Source organism: Sorghum bicolor, chromosome 10, assembly GCF_000003195.3.
Source record: "Sorghum bicolor cultivar BTx623 chromosome 10, Sorghum_bicolor_NCBIv3, whole genome shotgun sequence".
Taxonomy (NCBI): domain Eukaryota; kingdom Viridiplantae; phylum Streptophyta; class Magnoliopsida; order Poales; family Poaceae; genus Sorghum; species Sorghum bicolor.
Window position 1 is genome coordinate 38,101,094 of NC_012879.2, and position 19,741 is coordinate 38,120,834.

The window sequence follows — 19,741 nt, forward strand, 5'->3', positions numbered from 1 at the left end:
TTGCCTGATCATCCGTTCTTTGTCCCTTTATACGGACGGCTGAGGTTTTCCCCGCGCAAACGGACGAAACAGGGGCTACAGCACGCGTGGGGCCCGATATCTTGCACTGCTCCCAATCATGGCAAAGCTCACCTGTGAGGCCGCAGAAAGCAACAACGTGCCTTTTGACCTAGGCCTTGTTTAGTTTCCGAAAACTGAAAAGTTTTCGGTACTGTAGCACTTTCGTTTGTTTATGACAAATATTATCCAATTATAGACTAACTAGAATCAAAAGATTCATCTCGTGATTTACAGCTAAACTGTGTAATTAGTTTTTATTTTCGTTTATATTTAATATTTTATGCATATGTCACAAGATTCGATGTGACGGAGAATCTTGAAAACTTTTTTGTTTTCTGAACTAAACAAGGCCCTACAGCCACGAACAAAAACTGCGAATATCTTGACGCAAGCATCTCACATCGCTGGGCAATGGGGCCGACTGTAAATATCTCAGTCCAGATTCTCTACTTCAGCTAGCCTTTCAGGCTTTTTGAGGAAGTGTTGGTGTTCTTTACAAGTGAGCGAGAGATAGTCTAAGGAGCTCTTAGAGCTTTTCTGCTATGCCTGCAAATCATGGTTCTTGGATCATATACTATCAGGTCTACAATCACCAAAAGATAAACACGTGAGGGGCTTATGCCATTTCTAACTTGATTATGAATCCAAACGCCGCTTCTCTTAGGTCATATGAACCCAATGCTGGAGTTGCAATGGCGCCTGCGACCCAACCCTTCATGGAATCGCAAATCCCGCAAATCACCACTTAGGTTCTGGAACATCTGCCGCCACACATCAAGTTCCTTCCTCAATTTATCTGCCTGTTATGTGACGAGCAAACGAAACAGCTTTCAGTAAACAAGATGAAAACTTTGTTTTGATAGAGAGATGGTGTTTTGAGACTGCAAATGGTTCCTGAAGGAACTGAACTCATTAGCACAGGACTGTACCACAAGTTTCCTTCTAACATGTTAAAACTCTTTTCCCAGAGGGGGTGGGGTGGGGGGGGGGGGACATTACCTTACAGGCCAGCTGCTTTCCTGCTTCCTCAAGTTTAGAGCACCTTCAAAAGTAAGCACAGTGGTTATTATGGTAACATGAATAAGCAAGTTTCTTTTGGAAAAAAGAAAAGGTCTACAATGAAATATTGCATTTTTTGAATCATAAAATGCTGGGATAGTATGATATCCTTACTATGACATTTTAAAACTCTAAAAGAAAGTTCATCTACATCCAGCCCACTAGGGCAATCAAACCAAACAATCAGCCCCTGAAACTCTTATTTGCATTATTGCGCTTTGAGCCTTGTAAGACCATGACCATCTCTGAAATAAATGACAATAAACTACCGCTGTGCGAGTCTCTGCGAGAGATGAATCTACAAAGAAGGAACTATAGGTTGCTGGTTGCATACAATCTTTTCAAACATTTATGTGTATAAGCTTATAGGTGATTCTCAGATAAGTTTGGGCATTAACTCAGTGAATTAACCAGATGCATTATGGAACACATATCTGCAGATTGACGTTAATTCATAATTTTGTATTGTTTCCCTTTCAGATTTGTAATCTTAAATCCATTGTGCTTATGTTTATGCTTGCTATTTTTTGCTTAACATTAATAAAAAGAAAACTGCCAAGAGTTTATCATTTTTGTAATGAAATTGTGTGTTATCTGAACTCATCTTTCTCATCTGCAGTCTCTTCTCTCATCCCAAACAGCCAACTCCACTCATACATCCTTTTGGTGGTGTTTACTCTGGCGATCTAAAGGATCATTAAAATCCACTTAGGCCATTTTCAATGGAGAGTTTCATAGCGTTGTTTCCAAAAACGTAGAATGCAATGAAACATGGACGAAACTATCACTCTCAATGCATAGTTTCATTATTTTGTTTCATAGACATTTAATTCTATGACTCATTTTGAGTTGGTAAATGAGCCAAGAGGTTTCATCCCCATGAAACTTGCTTTTTCTCTCTCTTCTTAAAAGAGTTGCCACATCATAAAAAAACGCTTACGTGACAGCCTATTAAATGCAAATGAAACTTCTACTAAGACTATATGGTACAAAGCCATTTCCTTAAATCGTTGTTTCAGAATTTTATGACAGCTTTACATACAATGAATATGCAGAATGAAATTAGTAATCAAAGTGGTTATCAAGTAAGAAAAAAGATTTTCTTTACTCACTCAGCCTTTAGCATGGTGTTCGAATCAAGTACAACTCTGAACTCCGCCATCTAGAAGTATGTGAATGATTGTAAGAAAAAAAATAAATCGATATACTTAAAAAGAACAGCTGAATTAAGTAATCAGAGCATTTCCAACCTCTGTGCCATTATTGCTTCCAGGTTTATCAGAATAAACATTGGTATTCTGCCTTTTTTGAGATCTCCAGTGAATCTCTGAAGAAGACTTTCTTCGTTTGCATGGTTCTGCATACAGAACATTAATCAGAAAAATATCAAGGGTAATCAAAGGAGATGAAATATAGGTGAAACCAACCAGCTTGAGATTGTTGGGGTGCATATCTTTGTGAATGTAATGTTGTCCCCACATTTATGGTTGTTGAAGGGCATGCATCTTGATCCATCAAGGCACCAACATCAGCATGCATAGGATCTTGTGCGTTATGTACATTGGAACAAGGCTGCAATGCTACAGATACCCTGGCTCTTGAATTGTAACCATAAGTCTTTGTGGTAGACTGAGCTGCTAAGTTATCATCACCGTCTTCAGCAGTAGTTGATACATAATGTGCTGGAGGAGGCTTTTTCATGACCCGAGTGTAACCAACCATATGGCAATGGTAAGTCCTGCCATACATAGATTGTGCAGTTTGTCAACTATTCATCGGTCCATCATAAAAATCAGTGCATATCCAAATACAAAAACAAGTATCTGTACAATAACATGATTAGATGAATTCAGAGATATAAAATTAAGGTACACGAATGAACAGGCTCCAATATGAAAAGCAGTAAATTATCCAAAGTAAAGGTGAACTGACCAATACTCTGTTGCCATGTCTTTCAATCGTGTCTCAAGTCTCTGGAAAAGTCCAGTCCTCTCAAAATCTTGCTTATCATGTGTAGGTCTTATGAAGTTTGCCTCCAAAACCCCTAGCAAATGGCAAAATTAGCATAATATAAATATCATTTCAATTTACGCTAGTCAAATAATCAATACAAAAACTATTAGGAATAAAAATAAGGAAACAGAGTAAAAAAAATAATGGGAGTCCTTACCAGCAATGCCTCTTCTACGTCTACTACATGAACCTGCCTGCCAATAGGGCTGAGGAAGAAAAAAAAATGTGGAATGAGGGTTAAACGACAATGGCCCATCAGCATTTAATATCAAGTATAAAGGGAGGTGGATTTGAATGGTGGCATTTTATGAACTAGATGGCCCCGAACCCGAGCATTATGACGATGGTGATAACAGTAGGGTGAGAGATACACTGACGAACTTCTACACGTCCATTGGTTCGATATGATAAGAATCTCATCCTTACTAAAGGTCATAAACTATATAGAACAAAACCTGGAAGATTATAGAATAAAATAACTAAGACAACTCTAATCCCTAAATTCTGTAGGTGCTGTCATGCTAATGCTATAGTGCTGTAATGTCATGAACAGTAACCCAAGTCGGCACATGGCATCTTAGAATAAGGTGAACTGTGACATTTTTTCTTGAACATGCAGAAGAGCATATTAACAAGCCATATTAACAAGCGAACAACACGAGGCAAGATCCTTACAAAAGAACCACACCAAGCCTAGGTATTAAAACCAACAAACACGCCCTTTACAATAACAGACCGATCAGGGCCACAAATATTAAACACAGGCCAGTCAACCTTCCTCAAAGTTGTAAATCCTCCATAGCTAGTGTTATGACGGGACTGCAGTACTCCAGGCGCAAGCCCATTGGTGGCTAAGGCCCAGTAGCTTATCTAGTTATTTTCCTTTAATATTATTCATAGCAGTATAAATACTTGTACCCAGGGATTATTAGATTTTAAGCAAGAGTAATAATATTACTCGGCTTCCAGTTGGGAGCCGAGAGTTCTGCCCTAGCCGCCGCCCTCTTTCCCCGTGCCAGCAACCACGGCGCCACACAGCTGTGCCTCCTCCTTCAAACCTCATCCAGCCATCTCTCACCCTTACAACCTCCGACCAGTCCGAGGGAGAGCCCCAGCTCGTATCAGCTAGCCACACTAGGTGAACTGTGACATTAAGATATATAAAAAGTGAATGTAAAAAAAGGAGAGAGAAAAACCTAAATTCCAAATATGTTTTACCCAGTATACACAATGCCCATTGGAAGGAGAATTTTGTAGCGATGGCCTATAGTGTTTTTTTCTCAAATCCGAAGGAAACTGTATGTCCTATATTAAGAAGAAACAAACTTAGTTTGAGATGTGCTCGTGTAGCATAGCTGTGAGTCTTCCAGGTGAGAATAACCCCAGCCACAACTCAAACCCTTGGTCTCAAGAAAAGAAAAGGCCTCTCTGCATTCCCTGTGGATAAGACCTGGAGATCAGCCTTTTTCTTGAATCTTAGCGAATGGCTGTGGGAAACCTTTCCCAGGGGTCAAATTTTTGTAAAACTCGCAGGAACAACAAAGAAAATAGAAAAAAGGAACAGACACCCAGCTAGAACAGCTAGACCAACTCCCTAATGCTGTACAGACCTAAAGGTATACCACAGTTACAAAAACCAAGTGCCCTTCACTCCACAGGACAATAGCCCTTTAATTTATCCTGAATTCCTGATTGTGTCCTGCTCCTCCAACAATTCTCTATTCATAAGTAGAAATTTGATATAACATCATTTGAAAGAATCAGATTCTTACGCATTCAAGAAGAAAACAAAGAACAAAAAAACCTCGACCTGCGGGGGGTAAGCCACCCCCGGGCATTGCTGTAATTGAGAAGACCTTCTCACACAGGACGAGAAAACCCCTGAACCCCAGCGCCACCCTAACACAGGGGCACCGTTGCCCTGTGAGAATCAGGCCAGGCCTTTTGACCTGTGCTTTGGCTGTCGGACAGATGAGGGGATTTTTTTTAACTCCAACCTGAAATGCGCCTCCACAGGGAGTCGAACTCAGGACCTGACTGTTTCAGCTAGGCACCACTACTCAAAAGAATGATATTGAGATTATGCCACTCAACAGGTTCAAATTTCAAGTCCTGAAATACCATGCATGGAGCTGGACAGTATCTTGGTGTGGTCAGGGATGACAAGAGTCATTTCCCCTGGAAAAGGTAATCTGATTTCAATTAAAGTGAATACAGGTATGGGTGTACACCCCACCACCCAGCTTTGAGTCCTCTTCGACTCAAATTTGGCTACCTATTTCTTCTCATTTACAATGCTAGCTAGTTCCTCCTAGGTTGCTCGAGTTTTTTTCCCCTTTTGTTTCCACAAAAAGGATTGAACCCCTAAATTGTCATTTTCAAGGTTCAAACCTGTTAATATATAGACATATGTATTCTTCTCTCTTATGTTGTTTCTCTTTCTGGCCCATGTAGGCCTTATGGCCCTTTTGGCCTATGCCTGTATACTTGTAACCTTAGACTCAGTGGAACTGGTGGGTGGTCATTCTTCCCTAACAAACCCACCTTTGTACTGGCTTACTACTCTACTGAACCATTGGTGTGCCATTTCAAGAGTTCGAATTCCTGAGTTGTCTTGATGATTTTTTTCCCATCATGATAGAATCACACACTCATTAATTTAAGCTTTATGGATTGACCAACTCTCTGATACAGTCATCGCATGATCCTGTGAAATTTTGGTTCCTAAACTAACAAAAGTGCATGGAACATTACAGTACAGAGTAACATGGTGAATCTTAAAAGCAGTAGGCTATGCAGTATAATTAAACATTTACCAGTATAAGACGGTTCTTATGGTAGACACTAAATCCATAGATATCAAGTCGGGGAGCACCTTTTAAGTAGCCAATTGTAGTAATGACATCAACCTGGCTAAGAATAAGCAAACAAATAGTTGTTAGTGCACATGCATACTTTGTAGTAATCTAAACAATCTTCATTTTTAGAGAAGTGGAAACACAGTTAAGCATAATTTCAACACTACAAGATATAGCGCAAAGCCACAGAAACACCATGTTCTTTGGCAAAAGAAAGGGGGGTACTGTTGAAACTTGCAAACTAGTATTAGTCTTCCAGTGTACAATCATTTCAAATTGGAAAACTGTGCACAATAGGTCCACAGCTCAGTAGCACTAAACTAAGTCGCGTAGAACAAACCTCTGTGGTTACTTCAACATGTGGTCGATATATGATACATTCACGGTACATGAGATCATTGACGACATAATGTGGTTCAACAGCTCGTCCACACAAGATGATTTGAAAGTTTTCAGGTACATGTAGGTATAGTATAGATGCATAAACCTGCCAATGTAATGGCCTGTAAGACATTCCAAATAAGACTTGCAAAACCATATTACCACATGAAACTTACCCGGAGCGAATATCGGAAACGATTTGCTACATGCATCTGTTTCAAGCTTTCAACTGTATTCCGCCCTGCTCGTATCTCCGGTGCTCCTGAGATCAAAATATCCTACAACACCACACGAAGTTTTCTTTAAGCAAAAATTTGTGCACAGCTGCATAAGCTGAGCAGCAATGAACATTAGAACTATGGCCCATCCTCATTATGTATAAGAACATGATACGGGACCTAGCAGTGTAGTTTGTAGAAACCGCAAACATGTACAACAGTGGAACATGAACTAATTAGCAACCTTGAAAGCTAAGTAAGATGAATAAGAAAAAGAAAGCATATTTAATAGTGCATTTACAAAGTACAAGCTACTGAAAAGAGAGAATCAAATCTTGACCTCTTTATCAGTTATAAAGTCAAGCTCCATTTCCAATGCATCATTCAACCACAAGTTGAATACAATGATTTTTGTGCCATGGCACTCCATATTGCTGAACTGTCAAGGACACACATTGGAGTAAGTAGCAAGCTAAATTGAACAACAGAGCAAACTTTAGAGGTAGCTAAGCAGCATGGAGATTTTAAAGATATTCCTCAAGTGGCTAGGAATTTATCCCAAACTTTAAGTTATGCAAAAACAGTAACAGACATACATGTTGGATATTCAACGCACTGATTCTCACCTCTATTTCACTAATACCTGAATCCTCTCATTCAGGCAATTATAAGTATGCCAACATCAGGAACAATTATCTTTTATGACATATTTGGAAAATAGATAGTAATACAATTTGTTAACCACATACCTGTAAACTTCTCGAATTAAACTGTTTATTTTCTTATTTGCATGGTACTACGAAAAATCCCACTTCAAATGTTGCAAATGCACAATACCAGAACTACTCCTCTGACCAACAGTTAACCTTTGATGTTCTAGGCAGACCAGTCCTTATCCCTAAATGCTAGTGAGGTAAAACCTCCTTGGTGACACCAACATGAACATAATAATAATAATAATAAAACAAGAATGCATTTGGGAATGCAAAGCAGGTACTAAATCCACATAATTGGTTCTAAATATACTGCTCTGCAATTGATTAATTTAAAATCTGAACAAATACGTAGAAATGGAAGTCAGGGAAGAGATAGCGTAAAAATGGTTATACTGATAAATAGAGGATATGCAGCTTACTTGATTCAATAATTCATTTTCAGTTGAAAATGGAGACCATTTCAAAAGAATGGACAGATTAGATAAAAAATGTTTTTCACCGCAGTTCATTTTCCTCTTGAAAGTGGAAGACGAGGCATCCAATTCATAGTCAACCTATGAAGGGGAAAGCCAATAAGTGAGATTTGTTTGGATAGGAAATAGTAAGGTACCTTGGGATTGGCACAAATAAACTTATAAAACTAAACTAATAGTTGTATTGGTGAAGAATGAATTTGTGTTCTTCATAGAAAAGCTATTAGAATGGAATGAATTGAAGCGATGCTATTTACGTCTTAACAATGTTCTGGAACAAACATGCTCAATCTTGCACATGTAGAAATCAGAAGTGCATAATACTAATTTGTTACTTTGTGTACATAGACAAGTTTAGTGACATATGGTACAATTAGAATTAATAGTGATATATGATTTCCCTCAGAAATAATGATCAGTCGAGTTTAACGAACTAACCGCTGGTACAAATATGTCATTGCAGTTACTTCTCATAAGGAATGTGTAAGACAGCAACCCGATACTTCGTGTCATTCTCCTATCAAGTCAAAACATTACAGATTGTTGTATTACGGTAAATAACTGCAAACTGTACTGAATTTAGGTTGGGTTAAAATCTAGAAATACAAAAGGTGGTCAGAGAGGACAACTTATGTTATCTTTTCAAATGCAGACGCAGAACACTTGATGATAGAAACATTTCTATAGCATTCTTTTGCTATTAAGATGTCTTTTGATAACATATATTAGTTTGCTAATCTTCGGCACACTAATCAAGAACCTCATCTTTTAGAGCTAAAAACTGAAAAAATTACTGGAGAGTATAGTTGGTAACGGTAGAGAAACACCGCACACCCTAACCAGGGGGTGACCTTCATTATATAGCCAGGAAGGCTTGCAGTATATCTACAAGTTATAATGTGGTACTAATACAAGTCAGGCTAGGAGTACAAGGCCAATGGGCCGTAAGCCCAATATGGGCTGTTATAATTATATTCTAACACCCTCCCTCAGTCTAAGTGGAAGTGTCACGAACACAAAGACTGGACCTAAAGACAGTGAATCACTGTACACGTAACCCTTTGGTCATAATGTTCGCGAACTGATGAGACGATGGAACATGGAGCACCCGAACTTGTCCCAAAGCAACCTTCTCACGGACGAAGTGAATATCTATCTCAATATGCTTCGTGCGACGATAATGAACTGGATTTTGGGCCATGTAGGTAGCGCTGACATTATCACAGTAGACGATCGTCGCCGATGAGATGGGTGCATGGAGCTCCTGAAGTAACTGATGAAGCCAACAAGTCTCAGCCACAGCGTGCGCAACAACACGATACTCAGCCTCCGCACTCGAACGAGAGACTGTAGTCTGTTGTTTGGAGGACCAAGAGACTAAGTTGTCGCCGAGGATGACACAGTAGCCTGAAGTGGAGCGCCGAGAGTCTGGACAACTAGCCCAATCAGCATCGGAGTAGGCGGTCAAGCTGGTGATGCTGCCTGTGCCGATGTGAAGCCCGGTGGACAGGGTGCCCTTGACATACCGCAGGACACGCTTGAGCATCGCAAGGTGAGGCTCTCGCGGGTCGTGCATGAAGAGGCAAACCTGCTGAACTGCATAGGCGAGGTCCGAACAAGTCAGCGTGAGGTACTGTAGCGCACCGGCGAGGCTGCGGTACTGAGTGGCATCCGACACCGGTGCGCCGTTCGTAGCAGAGAGCTTGGCATGAGTGTCAACAGGAGTTGCCGTAGAGTGACACCCAGCCATGTCGGTGCGCTAGAGCAGGTCCACAGCGTACTGGCGCTGAGACAGGAAGAGGCCATCCGCAGAACGCATGACAGAGATCCCAAGGAAGTGATGAAGATCCCTGAGATCTGTCATAGCGAACTCAGAGTGAAGAAGCTCAGTGAGGCGTCGAAGAAGCGAGGTCGACAAGGCTGTCAGGATGATGTCGTCGACGTAGAGCAGCAAGTAGGCGATGTTGGCACCTACTTTGTAAACAAAGAGGGACGGATCAGAGGTCGAAGCAGTGAAGCTAGACCGCTGGACGAAGCCGGAGAACCGCTAGTGCTGGTGCCACGCCCTGGGCGCCTGCTTGAGTCCGTACAAGGACTTTTGCAGGAGACAGACGTGATCGGGTGCCGCCGGGTCGACGAAACCGGGCGGCTGCTGGCAGTAGACTGTCTCATTCAGATGGCCGTGAAGAAAGGCGTTCTTCACGTCCAACTGATGTATCGGCCAGGAGCGAGAGGCGGTGATGCTAAGGACGACCCTGATGGTAGCCGGTTTGACAACCGGGCTGAACGTCTCGCCGTAGTCGATGTTGTACTGCTGCAAGAAGCCACGAACGACCCATCTGGCTTTATGGCGAGCCAGAGAGCCGTGAGCATGATACTTATGCTTGAAGACTCACTTGCCGGTGATGACATTGGCACAAGGCGGTCGAGGGACGAGACACCAGGTGCCATTGTCCATGAGCGCGTTGTATTCTTCAGCCACGGCCACACGCCAATTCGCATCGGCGAGCGCGGCGCGAGAGTTGCCTGGCAATGGAGAAGCCAGGCTGGGGGCCGCCGCGGTAAAGCCGTACCACTGCATGGGCGGCTACAGGGAACCCGTCTGGGAACGAGTCGCCCGCGCAGGGGGCTCCTGTGGAGGTGGAGCCGGGGGCACCACGGCTTGCTGCAGTGGGGCCGAAGGTGCCGCTTGGGGCGGCTGTGGAGCCGGCGGCGGAGCTGGACGACGACTGTAGTGGATGCCGAACCGCTGGCGGGCAGGGGCAGGGGTGGCAACACCTGCTGGAGGAGGTGCTAGAGCCGCAGCCTGCTGAAGAGCCGAGGTCAGCCGGCTAGCAGCGCCATGCCACAAAATGGCAGGGTCGACTCCAACGGGGTCGCAAGCATCACCCGCGTCGTCTGTGCCAGACGAAGCAGGCGCCACCAAGGTCCACGAGTGCCGAACGTCTGAGGTAGACGGGGCAGGCGCGAGAAGTAATTCTTGTAACAAAAAATCAAGAGAATCTGGTCGAGGCTTGGAGGCCGCGAACGGAAAGTGAGTCTCATAAAAAACAACGTGTCGCGAGATGATAATCTTGCAAGTGGAGAGGTCAAGACACCGGTAGCCCTTCTAGGAAGGAGGGTAACTGAGAAAGACACGCTGTGGAGCGAGGAGACAGTTTGTGGTGAGTCGTGACACTAAGGTTCGGATAGCACAGGCAACCAAAGACTCGAAGGATGGAGTAATCTGGCATTTTGCGATGAAGAAGATGATAGGGAATACCATTATGTATGGACGATGATGGCCGCCGGTTGAGCAAGAACACGGCGGTGGAGAGCGCTTCGACCCAATATGAAGGTGGCATGGCAGCATGAATGAGAAGTGTGTGAACTGCATTGTTCAGTGTGCGAAGCATGCGCTCGGCTTTGCCGTTCTGAGCGGATGTGTAGGGGCACGAAGTGCAGAGCAGGATGCCACGACCAGCAAAGAAGGCAGCATTGGCATTATTGAGGAACTCGATGCCATTATCTGCCTAAAAACAGCGCACAGGAGAACTAAACCGTGTGTGAGCATAAGCAACAAACTGAACAATATGATCATGAACTTCAGATTTATGGCGAAGGGGATACGTCCAACAATAATGAGTATAATCATCAACCAGCACAAGATAACCAGAAATACTCGAAACTGGAGAGGTCCAGACATCACAGTGAACGAGTTCAAAAGGTGCTGAAGTACTAGAAACTGAACTAGCAAAGGGCAGCCTAGCGTGTTTGTCTAGCTGACAGGCATGACAAAGGCGGTGGGCTGCTTTATTACACTGGATAGCTGATAGCTTATGTAGAGTAGTGACGACAGCAGGTGCAGGATGACCAAGGTGGGAGTGCCACAACTTTGGGGAAACGACGGCGACATGGCAACGAGGTGGCAAGCGATGTGGAATGGTGTAGAGGTCCCCGTTGCTATTGCACCGAGGGAGTCATCTTGGTCTGCGGATCCTTGACAGAAAAACCAGAGGCGTCAAACTCAATGGAACAATTATTGTCGCGAGTAAACTGTCGAACAGATAACAAATTACGAGTAAGTTGGGGAGCGACAATAACATTATCAAGATAAAAGGGACGATCAGCTATTTGAAGGAGAGAAGTGCCACGACTAAGAATAGGAATTGATTGACCGTTGCCGACTGTAATGGTAGACGGTGGCGACGGGAGGCGAGAAAGTAGAATACCGTCGTTGGAGTACATGTGGGATGTCGCTCTGCTGTCCATGACCCACGGTGCAGACCCACCCTGAACCGCCATCTGGTTGAGAGCGGCGATCAGGCTGGTCGGATCCCAGCTGGCTGGAGGCCCGTACGTCGGAGGGCCGCCGGCAGTGGAGAACCGCCAGCTGGTTGAGAGCGGCGCGAACACGGTGTGTGCCTGTGGAGGAGGCACAGGTGGTGTACCCTACTGCTGCTGCTGAGGTGGCCACTGGACGGCCCAGGGGTTATAGCAAACCCAAGGACCGGTCGGCTGAGGAGCCTGACGCCCGCCGGAGCCTTCGCCTTGCTGCTAGTTGCGCCCGCCGCCACTATTGCTGCTGCTACCGCCACCGCTGCAGTTACCACCATGCCCACCCTTGCCCTTGCCACCGCCCCCACAATTGGTAGGTGCAGAGGAGGTGGACCGGCAGCGTGGTGTAGTGCAGGAGGAGGTGGTGGAAGCCGCAAGGGCTGAGGCCGAGGCCTCCTTACTGTCGATGCCAAGGCAGAGTTCCTTGACGCGGAGCATGTTGGTGGCTGACTTGGAAGTCTGGGAGCGGCGAGGAGTTGGCGATGATGTCGGCGGTGTTGGCAAAGCGGCTGTTGAGGCCATGCAGAAGGTTGAGCACGAGCTGCACGGAGGAGACGGTGTGGCCGACCTCCCGAAGTGCATCAGCGGTGCGCTTCATCTGCTGGGCGTAGGCGTCGATGGAGAGGTCGCCCTAAGACAGGTTGAGGAACTGTTGCTCGAGGACGACGGCGTGGGACTCCTTATTCGCCTGGAACAGAGCCTCGATGGAGACGTACAAGGCGCGAGTGTCCTGATCGGGCTCCATGGCGAGGTCGAGGACGGCGTCGTCGACGGAGCCGTACATCCAGCCGCAGACGCAGGCGTCAGGCTGGGACCACAGAGGGTCAGTCGGACGGGCGGCCGCTGTGCTGTCGATGTGACCGAGCAGCCCGTACTTGCCGCAGAGAGCGGTGAAGAAGGCCTTCCACTTGGAGTAGTTTGGTCGCTCGAGGCTGAGCGCGATTGGGACATGCTGCTTGATGTTGACGGCAACATACGCGGCGTAGAACAGAGGCGCAACGGCATCAGCCATAGCACTGCTAGTTCCAGAGCTGAGAACGCCAGACGTAGCGGAGGAAGAGGTCGAAGACATCGACATGGTCAACGGCGCCTGGTCCTGATCGAGTGGAGCAGGGGCGCGGGGGCTTGCGCGGCAGCCTGGGCGACCCGACTATTGGGCAGTAGAGGCGGCGGCATGTGGCTACAGGGTGCGGCGCGATGGGCGCGGCGGCCTGGAACGCGCGAGGCAGGGCAGCGGCACGAAGAAGATCGCGCGGCGGCCTAGGGGCGGCGCGACGTGGGCCGAGCGGCTGCCTGCAGCACGCGGCCAAGGAGGCGGCGCGGCGCGCCTGGGTCTGCGCAGCAGCCCGGGTTGGCGGCGACGCGAGTGGACTCGCGCGGCGGCCTGGTGGTGCGGTGGCGCACGTCCTCACAGAGAACGCACGGGCAGAGGAAACACGAAAGGAAGGGAAGGATCTACAAGTTATATAGCCAGGAAGGCTTGCAGTACATCTACAAATTATAATGTGGTACTAAGACAAGTCAGGCTAGGAGTACAAGGCCAATGGGCTGTTATAATTATATTCTAACAGTAACCACAGGTTAGAAATGTGAGCCTAGAGCCTAGTCAAAGAAGTAACCAGATGGGATATTAACAGCTTAGAAGGGTGGAGGCAAAATTAGAACAAACTAAATTGAGGAAATGATTTGGATCTACATTGAACTTACTCTGAGTATTTTCTGTAATCAGACTAGAATTCTATGATATTTTAAAATATCATAAAAGACACTTCTTTCTGGTAAACCATCGGAAACCTTTTTTGGGCCAAGCATAAAAAACTACCTTTTTGTCTTTATTTCATGAAACTAAACTTTCACTAGAACATATTTTCACAGAATCATAATCCCATTGGGCTTAGCAGCCTAGGCTCACATGGCATACTCATGGGCTGAGCCAAAGTGCTAGGGAGAGAGAGAGAGGATTGCAAAAAAATATATAGACCACAAAACCAGGGAAGGAAGAGTTATCATTTTTATATATTACAAAGAAAATATGTGTGGTTTTGTGAAATAGAAACAATGAAGTGTAGTTCATTTTATATAGTTGACTGAAAACAAGTAAACTTATCATATTTACTCTCTTTTAGCCTTCTTTGCATGATTTAAAGGCAGGTTAATGAGGAGTATCCTAATACTGTTGCCATCAAGTAATATGTATTTGCTTATGCCACAAAATGAATATATAAATGAGGCAATGTTAAAGTAAGACTAACCTATCATCTTTCGTGCATGTGAATACAATAGCATCTGCCCCAAGCCTCATCGTGCTAGTTTTAAAGCCATTTCCATCTATACGTGTGACTATTCAAGTCAGTGAGTGTAATATATAGTTTTCAAAAAAAAAAAGTGTAACATATAGCAATGGAACAAGCAACACAAAGCATTTTCAAGAATCATTACATTGCCCGATGGATGAAGTTGTGCATTTCTGGGAAAATCCAAAGCTCATACAGTGTCGAAGAGATTTTGGACTCATGCCACCTCCATTGTCTTGAATAGAGAACAAGAGTGTAAGTAAAAACCAATATGAAGAGGAAAGATGGTAAAGAACTATATACTATCTTTGTTTTCATATACTTGCCACAAGCCAGTGCACAAGTAACTAAGCCTTAATAGCCGCCACAATAAGAAAGAAGCAAGCGAAACAGCTAGAAGCGCTTGCTTCGCCGCGCCCAACTATTCTTATTCACGGGAAAGCCAACCGAAAGATTTGATTCGCACAAAGGAAGAAAGGACAAGTTTTCCGGAGGAATTTGAAAAACATGGATTAGGAATGTGAAAGTGTTTAGAAACAAAAGTGCCAAGTACATGTGAAACAAAGGGACTAAGACAGTATTACCTTCTATTACCAATGAATAATCCCCATCAGGAGAATGCTTCATCTTATCTATTTTCACAAAGGTCGCCCCACTGCTCACCTAATACATTTTCTCAAGTAAAATAGAAGGATAATATAGACAAGAAGGAAAAACGAATGAAAACTATTACAGCTGCACTTTAATGCAAAATTTTTATCAATACCTCATCAATAGCGTTGTCGAGCAGCTCTGCAATAGCTGTATAACAGAAATTAACCAGTTCCATCACTAGCTTGTCTAGATCTCCACAATTAATAGCACACAAGTGCTCAAGCAAAATCAAGAGAAAAAGAGAGTCATCTTTCAGTTTTGGCAGTATGACTTACCACCAAATGGCCATTTATGTGAAGTAGCATTAGAATGAAGAAACTTGGGGTGAATCTGTAAGCGGTTGTGGCCATCTACAAAATGTAAAATATTCATGCATTAGAAAAAGAAGGTGAAAGGGAAAAGAAAAACAAGGAGGGTGTAAATGATAACAGGGTCCATGTTTTCAAGTCGTCCGATTAATCACAATTAATCGTCCTAATCGGTCACTGGTGACTGATTAGGGGTACCGTCAACTTGTACAAGTCGTCCGATTAATCGTCCTAATCAGTCCCATGGTGACTAGGTTCGATTGGACGACTTGAAAACACTGAACAGGGTTATCAGAACCACACCCACTGCTGGGAAAACTACAACCTGACTTAACCAGTTGGGCTTTCCTCCCAATATATTGGGATTGCAAGATGACTGCAGTTCTACTATTTATATTATATTAAAATATGGAAGATACTTTTGATCTAGTGCATTTTCTTTATAAAAAAAAAGAGTAAATTGCACGGCCAGTCCTTAAAGTATTACGTGGTTTTCATCTAGGTCCCCAAACTACGAAATCGCACGTCTGACTCCCTAATGTATTTAAGTGATCTTATCTAAGTCCAAAATACACATAAGGAGGGTTAGAAGCTGACATGGTCATCCATATGGATATGATTTAAGCACATGACCCTTGATTTAAGCTCACGCGTGCGGCCGCCGGCTCGCCCTTGCTCACCATCACAGCGCCTGCGGCATACGACCTGGTCATGTAGGCGGCAATGGCGGCCGATTACACTGTCGAGCGAGGTGAGGTAGACATGGGAGGGGCTTGGTATGCGGTCATCCGGTGTTACGCTCACTTGCGTAACTGGCCACCATTGCCGCCTAAATAACCAGGTCGTATGCCGCCGGCGCTGTGATGGTGAGCAGGGGCGAGCCAACAGCTGCACGCGTGGACTTAAATCAGGAGTCGTGCGCTTAAATCATATCCATGTGGATGATCATGTCAGCTTTTAACCCTCCTTATGTGTATTTTGGACCTAGATGAGATCAATTAAATACACTACGGAGTCAGACGTGCGATTTCGTAGTTTAGAGACCTAGATGACATCACTTAAATACATTAGGGAGTCAGACATGTGATTTCGTAGTTTGGGGACCTAGATGAAAACCACATAATACTTTAAGGACCGGCTGTGCAATTTACTCAAAAGAAAATAAACAAGGCTTTATATAACTCCCATTCCATATTCCATGTATACATAATTCATATGTTCCTTTTATGAATTCATGATTTGGTTGAATAGTGTGGAGTAATTGAGTTTGTGTAAGGACATTCTCACAGAAGTGGTGAGAGTCCACAATATATGGAAGGCGAGGGGCAATTCACCTTAGGCTGGAACAATGTGGACTTTAAATAAGACTGATATATTTGGTTTATTTTTATTGGTTCAGTGATAAATAGACTGATGGGCTTGAAAAGGAAGGTTCAGAAAATACTGTTGAGAGCAGCTTGAGAAGCTAATCCATAATCTCCAGCTTTTTCTCCAGCTTTCCAAAATTGCCGGGGAAATGGTGTTGCAGTAGACACATTGAATAATCCAGTTATCGTGTGTCTCCCTTGTCGTGTACTGGTCAAGGATGTGGTAGCTTCAGCTGAATTTCTCAACAGCGCAGCCTCTTGCATGCTACCACCTGCTGCTAGAAACTCCTGCCTTAGTAATGTTGTTGTGCACTGAGCTTTATGAGATCCCTGCCACTGCAGTGCTGTTGTGCAGTGATTAAAATCACCTTGTGCGTCATCTGCAATAGATTCCTGCCTCTGCCGTGGTGTTGTACACTGGACAGTGTCACCTTGTTCAATGTCTGCAGTATGTTCTTGCCTCTGTAATGTTGGTGTGAACCAGGTAGCATCACCTTGTCCATCATGTGTTTGCGTCTGTAATGTTGCTCTAGGTTCTTGCCTCTGTAATGTAATGCACTCGGCAGTATCACATTGTCCATCATCAGCAGAAAGTTCTTGCATCTGTAATGTTGTTACGCACTGGGCAGCATCACCTTGTACATCATCTGCTCTAAGTTCTTGCATATGTAGACTTGCTGTGCACTGGGCAGCATCGTGTTGTCCATCATCTGTTCTAAGTTCTCGCATCAGTAGTGTTCCTGTGGAGTGGACAGCATCACATTGACCATCATCTGCTCTAAGGTTTTGCACCTTTAATATCTCTGTGCACTGAGAAGCATCGCCTTGTCCATCATCTGCTCCAAGATTTTGCATCTGTAATGTTACCGTGCACTGGGCAGCTTCAGCTTGTCCATCGTCTGCAGTGAACTCTTGTTTAAGAAATGATGTGCCCTGAGCAGACCCTCCTTGTTCGTAAGCAATATGCCCTCCTTCAAAAATGTCATTGTCACTAGTTAAGTCAAAAACATCTGCCTTCACATGAACACCTTTTCCATGAACATTGGGTTCTTCCCTGACCACCACCTCATCATCATCACTGGACAGAACAACGATGTCCACTATCATTGCTTAACCTGAAATGGCAAAAAGATGTGAGCAATGGAGCACAGCAAAGGAAAATGCAGAATAATCACAAGGCCAATTAATTACAAGTTTATAGAAAAAAAAGGTGTTTACAAAAAAAAACAATTAGACTACATCCGAACAATATTTCAATTATTACACTATCATTAAGAGTGGATTCCATTCTTCCATCTAAGCTATCTATCAGTATCATGATATCATCCCTCTGTCCCTCAACTCAGTGATATGCATGCATGTGGCCCTTCGACACATACATTACATTCCTCTCCCTCTGGCCCCTTATCCACGCATTATCTATTGCCATTTGCATGCAAACAACGAACACATCCCTTCCTCCAATCTATTATCTCAAAATTCCTAATTCCTTCCTCCAATCCATTTGCATGCAAACAATGAACACATACATTATAAACGGAAGTTCAGAGCTCCATAAAAATGCCTAATTCCTGGCCACGCAGTAATTGATGTGCTGATAAATTGTACGTATTATCTCAAAATTAATCTGTCAAGGAATTCACCTGAAAGACATGCCTCCTTTGTTTCTTTTATTCGGGATTGGGATTGAAAGAGAGGCCTTTGCACAAGTTAGGGGCCGTAGGAGAAGGCAACGGGGAGCACAAGGAACGCGTGACTGATTGCGCGAGATTATTCACACCCCAAAACATAGATGATCCGGAGCGCGAAATCGTACGCGCACGCAACGCACTAGCGCAACATAGGGGGAATCCGAGACCTAAATCCCAACAATCGGAGCACCAAACCCATATCCAAAAAAACGAAACCAATAATCACCAAAACAAGGGAAGGGTCTCCGAACCCTTATTACACACATTACAGAAAAAAAGTAAAAAACACCAACGGGCTGCAAACCAGGCGGGCGAGGTAGGGGAGATGAAAGTACCTAGAATGGGGCTGCTCCGCGGAGAACGGGAGATTGATGAGAGTTGAGAGCCAGTGTGCGAAGAACGGGTTCCTGTTGCAGTAGCAGAGGCGGCGGAGTGGAGAGTGGGGTGGCGACTCTGGGGTTTCCGTCTTTCCGATGCTCTTTAAGTTTCGAAGAGAGAGAATCAAAGGAAAAAGTTGGTTTGCTTTGTGGCAATATGATATGACCGTAGTGCGCGGTGGATAGGCGGTGTAAATCCAGGGCGCCGGTGTATGTCTTCTACAGCTGGATAACTTTTTTTTTTTTAGCATTTTCAAGAGATTAGCCAAATTATTTTGTAAAGGTATCTTTTACTATTGTTGAAAGAAAAATATCTTCAACAGACTCTATAAATGACTCTTCAAATTTAGAAACTCTCCATCCCACTTTATCCGCTCTCTACTTTTAGATAGCCTACCTCACTAGTCATCTTTTATAGAGTCTGTTGGAATACTCTAATATCTTTTTGTCAAATCTATTTTAGAGAGTGTGCTAAATCATAAATTTGGCTAATCTTTTTAGCTAATCTCTTGAAGAATGCTCTTAGTTCAAAAAATTTTTTAGAAATCAACACCGTAGTATTTTCATTTTTATTTAATAAATATTGTCTAATTATAAAGTAACTAGACTTAAAAGACAAACTGTATAATTAGTTTTTATTTTTATCTATATTTAATGCTCCATGCATATGCTGCAAAATTCGATATAATGAGAAATCTTGAAAAGTTTTTGATTTTTGGGGTGAACTAAACAAGACCTAAGTGGACGGTACCCATATATTTCCTCCCTCAGGAACCAATTCCTAAAATTCATGTTATTTAGTTTTTCTAATTTAACTAATTTTATAAAAAAATAACAACATTTATAACATAAAATATATATCTTATAAAAATATTTTATTAAAAATCTAATAATACTAATTTAATATCATAAATCTTAATGTATTTTTTAAAAATTTTTGTTAAAGTTTAAAAAG

At 43.6% G+C, this 19,741-nt stretch overlaps 1 protein-coding gene across 1 annotated transcript; it reads right to left on the reverse strand.

Annotated features, from left to right (window-relative positions):
- LOC8085352 (protein MICRORCHIDIA 6) lies at positions 377-18,909 on the reverse strand. The gene is made up of 20 exons (XM_021450343.1): positions 18,745-18,909; positions 16,796-17,833; positions 15,319-15,393; positions 15,156-15,190; positions 14,974-15,052; positions 14,535-14,624; positions 14,348-14,423; positions 8,217-8,295; positions 7,725-7,859; positions 6,930-7,028; positions 6,548-6,649; positions 6,331-6,477; positions 5,949-6,041; positions 3,290-3,338; positions 3,052-3,163; positions 2,547-2,857; positions 2,370-2,476; positions 2,232-2,281; positions 1,060-1,102; positions 377-860 (listed from the first exon to the last, which is right to left on the reverse strand). The coding sequence occupies exons 2-20, from the start codon at positions 17,823-17,825 to the stop codon at positions 726-728; spliced, it is 2,847 nt and encodes a 948-aa protein (XP_021306018.1). The 5' UTR covers positions 17,826-17,833; positions 18,745-18,909; the 3' UTR covers positions 377-725.

Bases quoted from the DNA above. Each gene is read 5' to 3' on its own strand.
- LOC8085352 (XM_021450343.1), bottom strand. From the start codon at position 17,825: ATGATAGTGGACATCGTTGTTCTGTCCAGTGATGATGATGAGGTGGTG. The intron at 14,625-14,973 runs GTAATACTGTCT...TCTCTATTCAAG, and splicing joins TTATTCATTGGTAATAGAAG to ACAATGGAGGTGGCATGAGT. The intron at 3,339-5,948 runs GTAAATGTTTAA...TTTCTTCCTCAG, and splicing joins ATAAGAACCGTCTTATACTG to CCCTATTGGCAGGCAGGTTC.